The following is a 12331-nucleotide window of genomic DNA, read 5'->3' as shown; positions in this document are numbered from 1 at the left end:
CTGTGGGGATCCCACCTTCCTGTCCTGCACTGCTCAGTTCCTCCTGCCACGCTGTACCTCAAAAGTTTTTCTACATGTTTTTGATGTCACTAACCCTAAGTGGAACAGTAACAGAGTGGGCGCCAGGCATTAGGGAAAAGGGGCACTGAGAGAGTCTGGAGAGAGAACTGAAACCGTTGTCCTAGTTAGAGCAGTGGATGTCATGAAACAAACAGCAAAATAAGGCAGCTCAGAGATGTGAGCTTTAAATGTGCTACAGAGGGCTCTTAAAACACACAGGACACATTTGAACACAAGGCTAAGCACGACTCACAGCCAGAGGAGTGAGTCAAGATGAGGGGGATGATGGTGACGTCTCTCAGCACAGAACAGTACAGCTTCCGAAAAAAACCTACAAATTCTGCACCTAAACTCTTCCAGGCCTTTTGTGAAGGTAACAACAGAATTGCAATGGAAGGAGAGGAGAAAATGGCAGAGGCTAGGGGCAAACAAGCTACTTTGGGCAAAACTGAAAATCATGGAAACATGAAAAGCCCGAAAACAGATGTTACTTGCAGTGTATTACACAACTTGAGGCTTCCTGGGCACTCTGCAAGGAGAATGAGATGTTTAAGGAGCACGCTGGGGGCAGTACTTCCAACAGCAGAAAGGAAGCAGGGCTCAAAGGCCGGACAGCACTGAGGACCAGCTGAGGCACTGCCAGAGGGTCAGCACCAAAGCTGCACTTTCGGAAGCTACTGAGAACGCAGCAAACATCCATCCCCCATTGAAGGCAGCAGAGGTTCACCTCCAGTACGAGCAGTGCTGAGGGACAGGCGCTAACTGGAGCGAGAAGTAGTAACTTCTCCCAGAAGATGCTCACGGAGGGACAGCTGGGAAAGGCACAGCTCTGGGGTTCCCCCTCTCCGCGTGGGAACACCAGGCCGCCCCTCACCGTGCCGTCACCGCTCCGGGTGTTGAAAAGAGACAGCCCCGCGCCGTTCCCGCAGGGCCCACCGTGCACGGGCACGGCTGCAGCCTTCCGAGCTGCGAGGCCGCTCCGCCAGAAGGCACGGCGGGAACGAACCGTGCGGCCCCGCCGTGCCCACGCAGCCCGGCTGTACCCAAAGCCCCTCCGTGACCCGGCCGGCAGGACAGTCCCGCCCCGGCAGCAGCACCGCGGCCGGCGGGGCAGCACGGCAGCGGCCGAGGGCCGGAGGAGCGGGCGCGGAGGCGCAGCGCGGTGCCGAGAGGCCGCGCGGGGGCCCGGCGGAGGCGAGGGCCGAGGGGCGCGCGGGGCGGGGGCGGCCGACTCTCCGGGGGCGGCGGCCGGGCTGGGCCCGGCTCTCCACGGCGGGTCCCTACCTGCTCCCGGCCCGCTCCGGCCCTGCGGGTCCCGCTCCCTCCTCCGCCCCCACCTCCTCTCGGTCCCGCGGCCGAGCGCCCCGCCCGTCCCCGAGCCGGCCCGTCCCCCAGCGCCCGCCCGGTCTCGCAGGGCCCCGCCCGGCCCTGCGGCCCGCCCTCCTGCCTCCGCGCGGCGTGGGTGTGCGGGGCGGCCGCGGTCGGAGCTGTGCCCTCTCACGGGCGGCGGCGGAGCGGCGGGTTCGCGCGGCGTGCGTTCTCCGTTGTGCTGCCAGAGCACCGAGGTGGAGAAAAACAACCCGCAGCCCGTGCTAGCATGGGGTGTTTGTGCGGCGCGGGGGTCCGGCACCGCTGGGCCCTGGCTGCTTTTCCTTGCTAGGCCAGAAAAAGCCTTCATGTCCCGTGGGTACGGCACCACGCTGCATGGCCTCACGTCCCAGGGCAGTTTGGCACAGGTTTGAGCGTTTAGCTACACTTCTCCATGACAACCAGAGCTGGCCAGCAGCGAGGAGCAGGGCTGTGAAAGTTGTGTCGGGCATGTACGAACTTGGAGCTGGCTGCCTGCCTGCTTCGTGGCTGTGCAGCACTGAGCTGCTGCAGGGTCCTGCTGCACGAGGACTGGGTGCTCTTCCTGCAGGTATGGCCCTTGTGCGTGCTTTGCTGCAGCTAAAGAATGACACCAGCCCCATGTCAGGTGAGCAGTCTGAGAGTAGAAGGAGCTGGCCACTGTGCAGTGCTCTTTGGGAGCTCTCAGTGGGACCAGTGTGAGACATGGAGGAGATCTGAACTGCATACTGTCAGTGAGGAGCTTGATGCAGCTCTGCAAGTGTTCTCCAGAGTACAATAAAATGACCCCGCAGGTGTCTGTATTCACAGGGCCATGGGAGCACCGCAGAATGGGGCTAACGACAGGTGGCAAGTACAGCAGCATCCCTTTGCACAGCCCTTTGCAGGCAGCAGCAGAATTAGTCTGAACTAACAGATGCCAAGATAGAAATAACGCCATCCAAGCAAGTCTTTTTCTGGAAACTAAGCCCAAACCCAGCCCCACATATCACAACAGACCCTGAAGCTGAGAACCCCCAGATTTTCCCACTAACTTCTGTATTGGGCTGTATGCAATTGGGCAGCCATGTCCCTCTTCTCCCTTTGCCTCTGCTCTTATATGGTGGCTCTGAGCTTTTCATTGCTATCCTCACTTCCAACCTTATCCTTGGCTTTGAGTCTGGTTTTGTTCCAGCGTTCCAAGAAAAGCTACGCACTTAAAAAAGGCTTGTATATTTTTATCTGTGAGATGTGTCTCCCTGCATGCCTCCACTTCACAAACTGTTCTTCATACAATCACCATTTCTAGCTCTCTGATTTAACCACAGCATTGCTGGAGAGTTCATCCTCCCCATGCTCTTGCAGCTTCCTAGGTTAGTGCAATCACCAACCCACCTCTGCTGACATTTCCAGCAAAAGTGTCTCACTCTTCCTGGAGTTCAGCTTTTTTTATCTTCCCTTTTTCTGCCTACTTTGTGCCAGCCACATCACACACACTCAGATCCCACCAGCCACTCCACTGGGGCTGCTGCTCAAGCTAGGATCCTCGCAGCCTTGCTTGCAGAAAATTGCCCCAAAAGGGTCAGGTTGGGGCACTGCAGCCTGAAGGTAGGATGTGAGAGGAGGAGGTATGTGAACTCTCAGTGTCTGCAAGTGTCCCAGAGAGGATGGGGAGGGACCAGCTCTGTAATACAGACCTGCCACCTGCCATCACCTTGGCTGCAGCCTTGAAGGATGTGAAACCACTGCACTGCAGATGTTGTGTCCAAAGTTTGTAGTTTGTCCAGTGTTTTTACCTTGCAACACTTGGGATGAAGTTCACAGCAAGCCTTGGAGATGCAGGCTGGACAGAGAGCTGTCTCGGAAACATTTTGTAACCATGTTTTCACGTGGAGAGCTTGGCCAGGGCCAAGTGGAGCTGTACCAAAATGTTCAACACTGAAGTATTCAGAGCTGGGAGGAGAATGTGCTGGACAAATCCCAGGCTGAAGAGGCTCTTTCACAACAATGTTAAGTCTTGTAGGAACTATTTCATAGGGCAAAAAGGTTTCCACAGAGCCTCTGGCTTCGCCATTGTGCCAACAGCCCCACAGCAGCCTGTAAGGTGGATGCTGCAGCTTTCTGTCCTGGCCCAGAGAAGACATTGCTCTCCTTCGCCCATACACCGGAAAGCAAGGGGAACTGGGTTGGTCTTACATTTTCTAGGACCACCAGAGGGCAACATGGGAGCACCCTGCAGCCAGCAACTTCTGTGACTGTGCAGGGTCGCTGATGGTGTGAAAAAATTTAGAGAATTTGAATTCTCTAGATTTTATGAATGTGGAATTGGCCACCATCCCTGGCCCACAGTGACCTGCACAGACTGAAACCACTCACAGCCATGGCAACATGTGCTACTGATTCTGGCACTTCTTTGTAATAGCATGAACAGATACCCTCTCAGGGATGGTTTGCCGTGCCTTTCCAAGAAAGGCTGAGAGAGCCTCTGTTAGCAGGCAGAGGTACAAGAGTGTGTGTACTGCTAGGGCTGAAAATGCCACCAGCAGCAGAGACAGGAGAGGATGTGACAGTGAGGAGTTGGACCACGTCTTCTCTAACTGAGCTGCAGTCCACATGCACTGTACCTGCACAATGCACTGCTGGTTGGTGTGCATCCACTTTTCCCTCCATTGATGGACCCAAAATTCAGTTTGTCTCAAAGGAATGACAAACCACCTGTCCTGCACACCTTCCATTGCTCATTAGCTCTCACCTAGCTGCTCCTTACTCAGACTAATAGCTTGTGTTGGCTGAAGCAAACCCTTCAGAGAGCCATCTGGTTTGGATCTGAAGCCATAGGGAGTCAGGATAATCCACTGCCTTTGTCGGTGTGTACCGTTTCATCTTGTCTGACTATAAATAATCCCAATGAGCCACCAGGAAGTCCCATCCACACGGCAAAACAGATGTGACATCACTCACCAGATGACCTTGGATCACCACGTCCCAGCGGTGCTGCATTCCTCCTTGTGGTGCTGCAACCCAGAATGAGTATTTGTCCCGCTGTGTTTGAAGCTGGACAAATAACTGCTTTAAAACTATCCTTCTCCTAACTACAGACAACTGTCCTTACCTGAGGGTGAAGCTCACAGCATGGACAAGCCAGGTTCCATGTGCCTGGATTGCAAGGGCAGAACTTGCAATCTGGCTGCCTGGACTCATTCTTCCTGCCATGCACCAGTGTCTGAACACCTCATGTGGGCTGCAGTGACCAGAGTCAGGAGCAAAGGGAGCAGAGCTCTTCTGGATGGCCTGAGGGCAGGAGAGCATCTCCAGACACACTCCCCATATGCATTCTGTTGAGAATTACTTCACATCTTGCTCAGGGATTAAATATTTCCTTATTTAATAACCTAGTAACTTGGGCTAGTTTAATGGATTGATGGAAAGTTCACTGGCTGGAGTCTTCAGCCAGGCCCTGTACAAGGGCTTCCCTCCCTCTGCTCTCAGACAAATCTGTCGTCCTCATCTCTGGGTCCCCCGGCGCACAGCTCTGGGCACTACCTTCTTCTGAAGGGTTTTGTTGTTCGTGCGTGTGCCTGAAGCTTTCCGCTCTGGGGCCTTCTTCACCACATCTTGTTTGAGCTGGAAATGCACCTGTAGAAAGGATAACACCACCCATGTAGCAGTGCTGGCCCTGCAGGACCTGCATCTGCTGATGTCTTCCAATCTAGCTCTTGGCCAAGACAAGCATTGCTCAACTGGGGGCTCAATCAGCGTTGGGATACAATGGGAAATTGGTGCTGTGAAAGGCAAGTGGTTGAGTGGGGCTCCTTCTTCATCTTTTCTCACCAGAGAGCAGAGAAAATGCACTGCTTTGCATCTCTGTGAGTGTTTAGTACACAGAACAGCTTAGGACAAAACAGACCTTTTCAACTGCATCTCATTAGCTGAGTCCTGCTTAATCAATCTTTCAGTAATGACTGTTTCTGTTAGCTCCAGGCAAAAAGAAAATCCAAGAGAGAAACTTCCATCCAATCAAAACAGGATCAAACAAATGGCTGTGGGGTAGGGCTGGAACAAGGCAAACAAATCCCTTCATGGTAGGGAAGGGGTGGAGGTAAATGGGGACAGGTGGGCTGCGAAGTCAGACCACCAGGGAGCAAAGCAGGTAATGTGGAGAAAGGAAAATCTATTACAAAGGAGAACCAAAGAGCAGGGTGCTTAATCCAGCAAAACAAAGGCCAGGGCTGGGCTCGACAGCTCTCTATAAATACATAGAGAAATAAATACCCGGGAAGAAGAGGAGCTATTTAAAGCACACTGTTGGCATGAGAACAAATAGGGATAAACTGACCATAAATAAATTTAGGCTGAAAATTAGAAGGTTTCTAATGCTGAGAAAAGAGCACTGGAAGGACCTCAGAGGCTGGACAGGGTAGGATGAAGAGATGGAGAAAGGGGAGACCATTACAGTGTAATTAAGGCAGAGCCTTACCAATGCGTGCACAGAGCACCAGACATTCTGGGATGTTGCAGCTGGGGGGCTTGCACCCATGCTCAGCAGAGCCTCTGTCTGAGGCCCCATTCTGTTCCCAAGGCAAGGGCTCACCATCCTCTGTTTTTATAACTTATTTCGGGTTGCATAGTCTGCTCTCAGGAGGGTCCTGTTGGAGCACCAGCCCCACTGGGCAGATGACATGGGAGCCAGCACAACAGCCCGGTGCAGCTAAGGCTGCTTGGTGAGGAATCGGGGGCACATGGCATTGCCTTCACCCTGGGAGCTGCTGGAGTTCTGTGTCTGACTCACCAGTGAAGGTGCAGCTGGGCCCACGGTAGCTGTCACCGTTTGAGGCTGGTAGCCCTCTGCTGAGGCTGTGATGGTATAAGTGCCAGGCAGCAGCAGCCGGAAATAATCCCCCATCTCTCCTGAAACACAAGGTGAGAAGAGAAAGCTCTCAGGATGTGGAGAAATTGATATTCCAGCAGCACTCGCTCAGTGCCCATCCTTGAGGATGTGTGTCCTCCAAACTCCCAGCATTTTTTAGCCTTCTTTCTCAATCTGCTGGCAATGTGAGGCCAGATTTGTGCTGGCAGCCTGCAGGTGATGTCTCCCTAGAGCCACACAGCAGAGGTCAGCCCACAATAAACACCAAATAACAGTGCATGGCAGCACTGGCTGCACTGCTCTCGGCAGGGAGATGCAGATCTCAGTATTGCTGGTCAGACAGGAGCAGGCCTAGGGGCATCCACGGTTCCAGTCTGACTCCCTTTGCACAACACAACCCTTAATTCCCATCACATATAATTTGGCTGCATTTGGGTTACCAGCAGCTTTAATCTCCCATCAGATTGGCTGCTCCCCTGCTTGATTCTTCCCATGTAAGGAACACTGGGAGCACTTTGTGGTGCTTGGGGATGGGGGCTGACAACAGTGGGGAGCAGCATGTTATGGATTAATGAGAGAATCTGAGTATATACCCATCTAAGGAACTGCATGGGCACTACGGATCTGTGTCATGACTACAAGTAGCCTGTGTCATTTCAACTGAGGTGGGCTCAGCCTGGTGGGAAGGAGGTGGAGGGAGACCTGGAGGAAAGCTGCAAGGATGACAGAGCCAAACTTCTGATACAGTGGGCAGGTTCACAGAGGGCAGCTTGGGAGCTGTGGGGCAGATTGAAGAGCACAGAAGCACCACATGAGGACTGGAGACCCACCAGAGGTGACGTCATGACTGATTCCCTGGACAGAAATCACTGCTCCTGCAATGCCATTGTTGTTCTCGTCTGTAACCATCCCTTTGATGCCCTGGTGAATCTGTAGGGAGGGAGACAGTGCTGGGTCAATGCCCCTCTGATGCTCAGGAGGGCACTTCTGGGTGCTGGAGGAAGGCAGAGCTCTGGAAATGGCTCTACTTCTCCCTTTCCCTGGACGTGCTGGCTTTCCCCACCCCAGCGCTCTCAGTGCCTGCTGCTCCCCTGCCACCTGAACTGCAGAAGAGGCGTTCAGGTCCCAGCTCATCTCCTCACCTCTTCAATGAAGGCAACAAGTGCCTCCCGGTTGGCCATCCACTGCCGCTCCAGGTCCTCCTTGGGGGGGAATTTATTGCAGCTCAGCTCCAGGGTGATCTCAAAGCAATTGGTGTAGAGGTAATTGAAGTCTTGCATGCCTGGAAGAGGAGAGCCAGTGGCCAGTGGAATGCAACATTCATCCCCATGTCCCAGCCCTTCTACCAGAATTGCCCCTCTCTCCTTTTCAGCCCCAGGATGTCTTGCCAGTCTGCACCCCACTGGGTCAGGTGCTGCCCTGCCCTACCTTTGCTGAGCGAGTACCAGGATGCCCCGTTGGTGATGCCATCAACAAAGTAGTCCCCACAGTTCCAGCCGCGATGCATCCAGCCATGGGCATACGAGTATGTCTTGGCTAGCTGAAAGAGCGTGGCCAGGAGAATGTGTATTAGGAAAGTTTGGGCAACTTGTGTTTCTGGCATCCTTTATGTCCTTCTCAAAGATTGCTGTTTATTTTTAGATATGAAGGCAGGGTTCAAATTCGGACAGTGGATCCAAAGCCTCTCCTTTGCATAAGACAGTTTGAAGAGCAACTGCTGTTTGAGTCTCCTACTGCACACTCTATAGGCAGTGGTACGGTTCAGATGCTGGCACAACCTCATTCTGCCAGCAGCTCTGTTATTTCATTGCATTTTTGACTTTGGAGGCTGTGTGTGGATTGCTCGCCTCCTCCCCAGGCTGCAGCCCTGCTCCCAGCGTGTCCTGGTGAGCCCTGTGCTTCCCAGGAGGGCTGAGCTCCAGCTCACACTTATTTTTCTCATTAGCTGTTCTAATGCCTATTCTTGTGCTGGGTTTCTGTGTTTCCTAATGGAAGACTGAAGGCACAGTTCTGTGGGACATTCAAACAATGGAGAAAAAACACAGGCACAACCAGTGCTGTTGGGACCAGCATCCTGTCCTCACCTTCTGGAACAACTTATCATCAGGGGTGGGTGTGTTGGCCGTGCGCCGGTGGCTCCGGAACCGCTGGTCTTGAGACTTATCGTAGGGATAGTTGGCCACCACTGCACCGCCGTGCAGGTTGGCCGATAGCACAAAGTTGTAGCTGCCAATCCACTGGATCACAGCCAATGTCTCGGGCTCCACCTGGGAAGAGCAGAAGGGAAGAGCTGTGATGAGCATGTCAGTGCTATAGGAGGATGAGGCAGCACTTGCAGCACTGCAGGCCGATACCTGGCTCTTCCAGTTGTCGGGCAGTGGGATGTGATGGTTGGGCCCGCTGATTTCCCCACTGTAGTACATGAACGTGTTGAGGTCAGGGAAGTTGCGGTTCAAGTCCACCCCATTGGCATTGTTTCTCCCCGTCAAGTACCCAATGCCATCTGGGCCCTGTGGGGCAAAGGGCATTGTAGGGGTGAGAATAGAGTGGGGCAGCACTGCCACAGCGAAGCAGACCTGCAGAAGCCCCCCATTTCGTAGGGTTTTTCTGCCCCTACCATCTGGAAGCAGCGCTCGCTTGCCTGGTACCTGGTTGGCAGCCACTTCGTACCCATCGGGGTTCATGGAAGGCATGATGTGGATGCGCGTGTCGTGCAGCAGTTGGATGATCCGCTCACTGCCCCGCCGGTACTCCTCACATAGGAACTCTGAGAGCTGCAGCAGCAGTTCACGGCCCAGCACCTCATTCCCGTGCATGTTCCCCACGTACTTGAATTCCGGCTCCACTGGAGAGAGCAACACAGCAGTAGCACCATCAGCTGGGGCTGGAGAGCCCATTCACGCTGCAGGGAGCCCAGGGGTCCCCCTGTGAATGGCATAAGATGGCCTCTTCACTTGGAAAATGCAGAATTTAGTGAGGGATGGCTGAATGGTCCTCATGTGGGCTGCTCTCTGTTTTGCCATAGCCCAGGTTCGCCACTGGGCTGCTGCTTGCCTCTGCAGTGGGCATGCAACCAGTGTTGGCAGAGTGAGAGATACTGGAAGAATTCACTTAAAAAAGAAGCCCAACTTTCACATGAAAGGTACAGACAGAACAGGCATTGGCAGGCAGAGCTCAGGGATCTTGTTGCGCTGAGGTTTCAGCAGCGATTTCTGGGGTCTGTGACAATGTGAGAAAAAAAGTCACCTGCTCACTGGGTGCCTCCTGCTTCCAGACCCTAACAGTGCTTCCAGAACCCAGACATGCTTAGAGAACTCTACATCTTCCCAACCCAACCACACTGCCAAAACCTAACAATGCCTCCAAAACCCAACCACACTGCCAGAACCCAACTCTGCTCCAGAGCACAATAATGCCTCCAAAACCCAACCATGCCTCCAGACCCTGATGATGCCTCCAATACCCAATCATGCCTTCAGAACCCAACCACACCTCCAGACCCTGATGATGCCTCCGAAATCCAACCATGCCTTCAGAACCCAACCATGACTCCAGACCCCTACAATGCCTTCAGAACCCAACTATGCTTCCAGAACCCAACAGTGCTTTCAGAACACAGCAGTACTTTCAGAAATCTCAGTGCATCCGGACATGCTGAAGACAGATGCTAAAACAATCCTAGTTTTGGCACAAGATGTTGCTTTTCCATATTTGTTGCCAGTGACCTTTGGATTGCCATGCCTCAGCGAAGGACATTGCGGGTGGGCAATATGTGTTGACCTGGTTAGGTTTCAGGAGACTTGAGAACTGACTTAATTAGGTAATCCAGTTATTAAATCTATAAAAACATCTTGGGGTTATGTGCTGCCTTCATTTAAAAAAAGGTCTCAGCAGGGACTCCTCACATGCCTTGAGTCTGAAGCAGGACTTGTCAGCCTATACTGATACACAGACCCCTAAACATTATCCACACAGACACAGAAGCCTGAATTACTGCATAAAAGCCAACTGACTTAAAGTTTTCCTTTTCACAGTTACTTTCCACGGACTTCAAAGAAGCCTGCAGAGTCTGAAAGACACCATACATGTGGAAGTACCCAGAAGCAGGGCCACAAGTCCATGCTGCTTGGAGAACTAGGCGCAGGTCGAGATGAATCTCTGCCCGGTGCCCTCCCGCAACCCTCCCAGCTGCAATCCTGTGGCTCTGCCAAAGCAAAGCCTGGCAGAGCGTTATCAGAACTCTGGCAAAGGGACCACGCAGCCTGGATGTATGAGCCCCTGCTTTGATGAGCAAGCAAAGGTTTGAGAAGACAAAACATATTGCAGGAGGCAGGCAGAATCTTGCCCCAATCTCTGTGTGCTGCTGCCAAGGTGCAGCGGGGCCACTCGGCACCGGGTGGCGGGTCTGGATATCTGCGGGGGCCCAGCACCACCCCGTGCAGCCTGGACAAGGAAGGATTGCACTCCTCCCTCCCACGTCTGCCTGGTTTTGGGGCAGAACGGGGCGGCGGGGCAGGTGGGTGCTGGGACGAGCTCTCCTGCGTCATCCTGCACTTATAAACAGAGCTGCGGCCAAAGTACGCGCCGGGGCCGCGTGCCCAAAGGCAGAGCTCCGGCACCGGGAGTCCCACCCGGGCAGAGAGGCGGCTCTTGGCCGTGCCCCCTGGTGCCGCGTGGCAGCGGTAGCGCTGTCGGGGCCGCCCCGTCCCGGTCGCCGCCTCACCGTACTTACGGGGTTCGTGGATGCCGGGGTAGTCGCTGAACTCCAGCACGTAGAGGTGGCGGCCCTCGACGCTGCGTCCGATGCTGTAGATGCGGGTGACGTACGGACACTCGCTCTGCACGCGAAACAGAGCCCGCACCATCTCCTCGTAGCGGTGGTGCAGGAAGCTGACGGCAGCCGCTACCTCGAGCAGGAGCAGGGTCCCGGCCAGCGGCCGCAGCCACCCCGCCATCGGCCCCCGGCTCCCTCCTCCCCGCCCGGAGCTAAAGTGCAAACTGGAACCAGCTCTTTCCAGTTCCCCCGCCAAGTGCCAGCCCCCTGCACCTGCGGACGGGGGGCGGCGGGAGCGGGGGCAGGGATGCTTCTCCCGGCCGCCGGCTGACTGCCCGCTCTCCGCCGTCGGGGAAGCGTCCAGAGTGCTGCTCACTCATTAACCGGACGGCAAACAGGACCCCGCGCCCCGGGAGGCGGCAGCGCAGCGCTGGAAGCGGGCGGAGAGGAGCGGGGGCTCCGCGAGCCCGCTTCGCCGGGAGGGAGCGGGGCCCCCACGGCAGGGACGTGCCGTGACCGAGCCCCTGCGCGGGGGCAGAGCCGAGCGAGGCGGGGGCTTCACGGCGCGGGCGGTTCCCCCGGCCCCATTCCGAACAGCGCTGCTCTCCTGCCCCATCTCCTGGGGAAGAGGCGGTGGCACCGCGTCGGCACGGCTCCGGCTAGCCCCGCACGCCCGCGGCACGGCTGGGGCCGGGGATGAGGACAAGGACAGGAGCAAGGTCGCACTCTCGCGCCTTTCTGCCCGAGCAGCAGTCAGAGAGCAGCGCGAGGTGCGATGCTGCAGCACAGAGCTCTGCCATGCGAGGAGGGGACACGACGGTGCCCTCCGACATGCACCGGGCAGAAGAGAGCCCCAAAGCTTAAAGGCAACTGAAAAGGTCTGGCTATGAACAGTTGCAGAGCGATTCTGGATTTAGAGGAAGCCAATTCCCCTTCACTTCTCTGCCAGAGACGTTCTTGCCCAAGGGTGTGCAGTCATCTATGCTGCTCTGCCCATGGATGGACGCAGTGTTGCTAAAACACTCAAAACAGCAGCTTTGCTGCTCTGTGATAATAACAAGGCATCCCTGCTCATAGCTTCAATGCAAGCAGTGCAGGCTGCAAAGATAGTAGTTATCATACTAATGCCTTCTTCCAGCTTAGCTCCATTCCACCACTTCCCTGTTTGCCATTCAGCTTCAGAGCAACTCACATTTAAGCATAGGATCAGCATCACAACGTCTTTTGTTAGCTAATGCAAAATGGCCCTGGGGTTGCCAGCTCTTCCCTGTACTGATAGCCAAGGAGAAGCAGCAGAGACTTGT

General features: G+C 55.0%; 2 protein-coding genes across 6 annotated transcripts in view; both read right to left on the bottom strand.

The window, feature by feature from the left end:
- The window catches only part of LOC122175326 (dynamin binding protein), a 29136-nt gene extending 27733 nt beyond the window's left edge, over positions 1 to 1403 (bottom strand). For all 5 annotated transcript variants that reach the window (XM_042862917.1, XM_042862918.1, XM_042862919.1 and 2 more), the window contains exon 1: positions 1345 to 1403. The gene's annotated coding sequence lies outside the window, so the exon portion shown is untranslated. The remainder of the gene's footprint in view (positions 1 to 1344) is intronic.
- Positions 1404 to 4754: 3351 nt separating this feature from the next.
- Positions 4755 to 11358, bottom strand: CPN1 (carboxypeptidase N subunit 1). Its single transcript, XM_042863517.1, has 9 exons — positions 10986 to 11358; positions 8902 to 9098; positions 8608 to 8763; positions 8338 to 8520; positions 7682 to 7793; positions 7396 to 7535; positions 7084 to 7183; positions 6176 to 6294; positions 4755 to 5022 (listed from the first exon to the last, which is right to left on the bottom strand). Exons 1-9 carry the CDS (start codon positions 11206 to 11208, stop codon positions 4891 to 4893), a joined length of 1362 nt encoding a protein of 453 aa, XP_042719451.1. The 5' UTR covers positions 11209 to 11358; the 3' UTR covers positions 4755 to 4890.
- Positions 11359 to 12331: the final 973 nt, after the last annotated feature.

The sequence above is a fragment of the Lagopus leucura genome, unplaced genomic scaffold (assembly GCF_019238085.1).
Source record: "Lagopus leucura isolate 7727_CA_CO unplaced genomic scaffold, USGS_WTPT01 Super-Scaffold_739, whole genome shotgun sequence".
In the NCBI taxonomy this organism is placed as follows: domain Eukaryota; kingdom Metazoa; phylum Chordata; class Aves; order Galliformes; family Phasianidae; genus Lagopus; species Lagopus leucura.
Note: the sequence above shows the minus strand (reverse complement) of the source record. Positions and strands in the feature narration are given on the sequence as shown.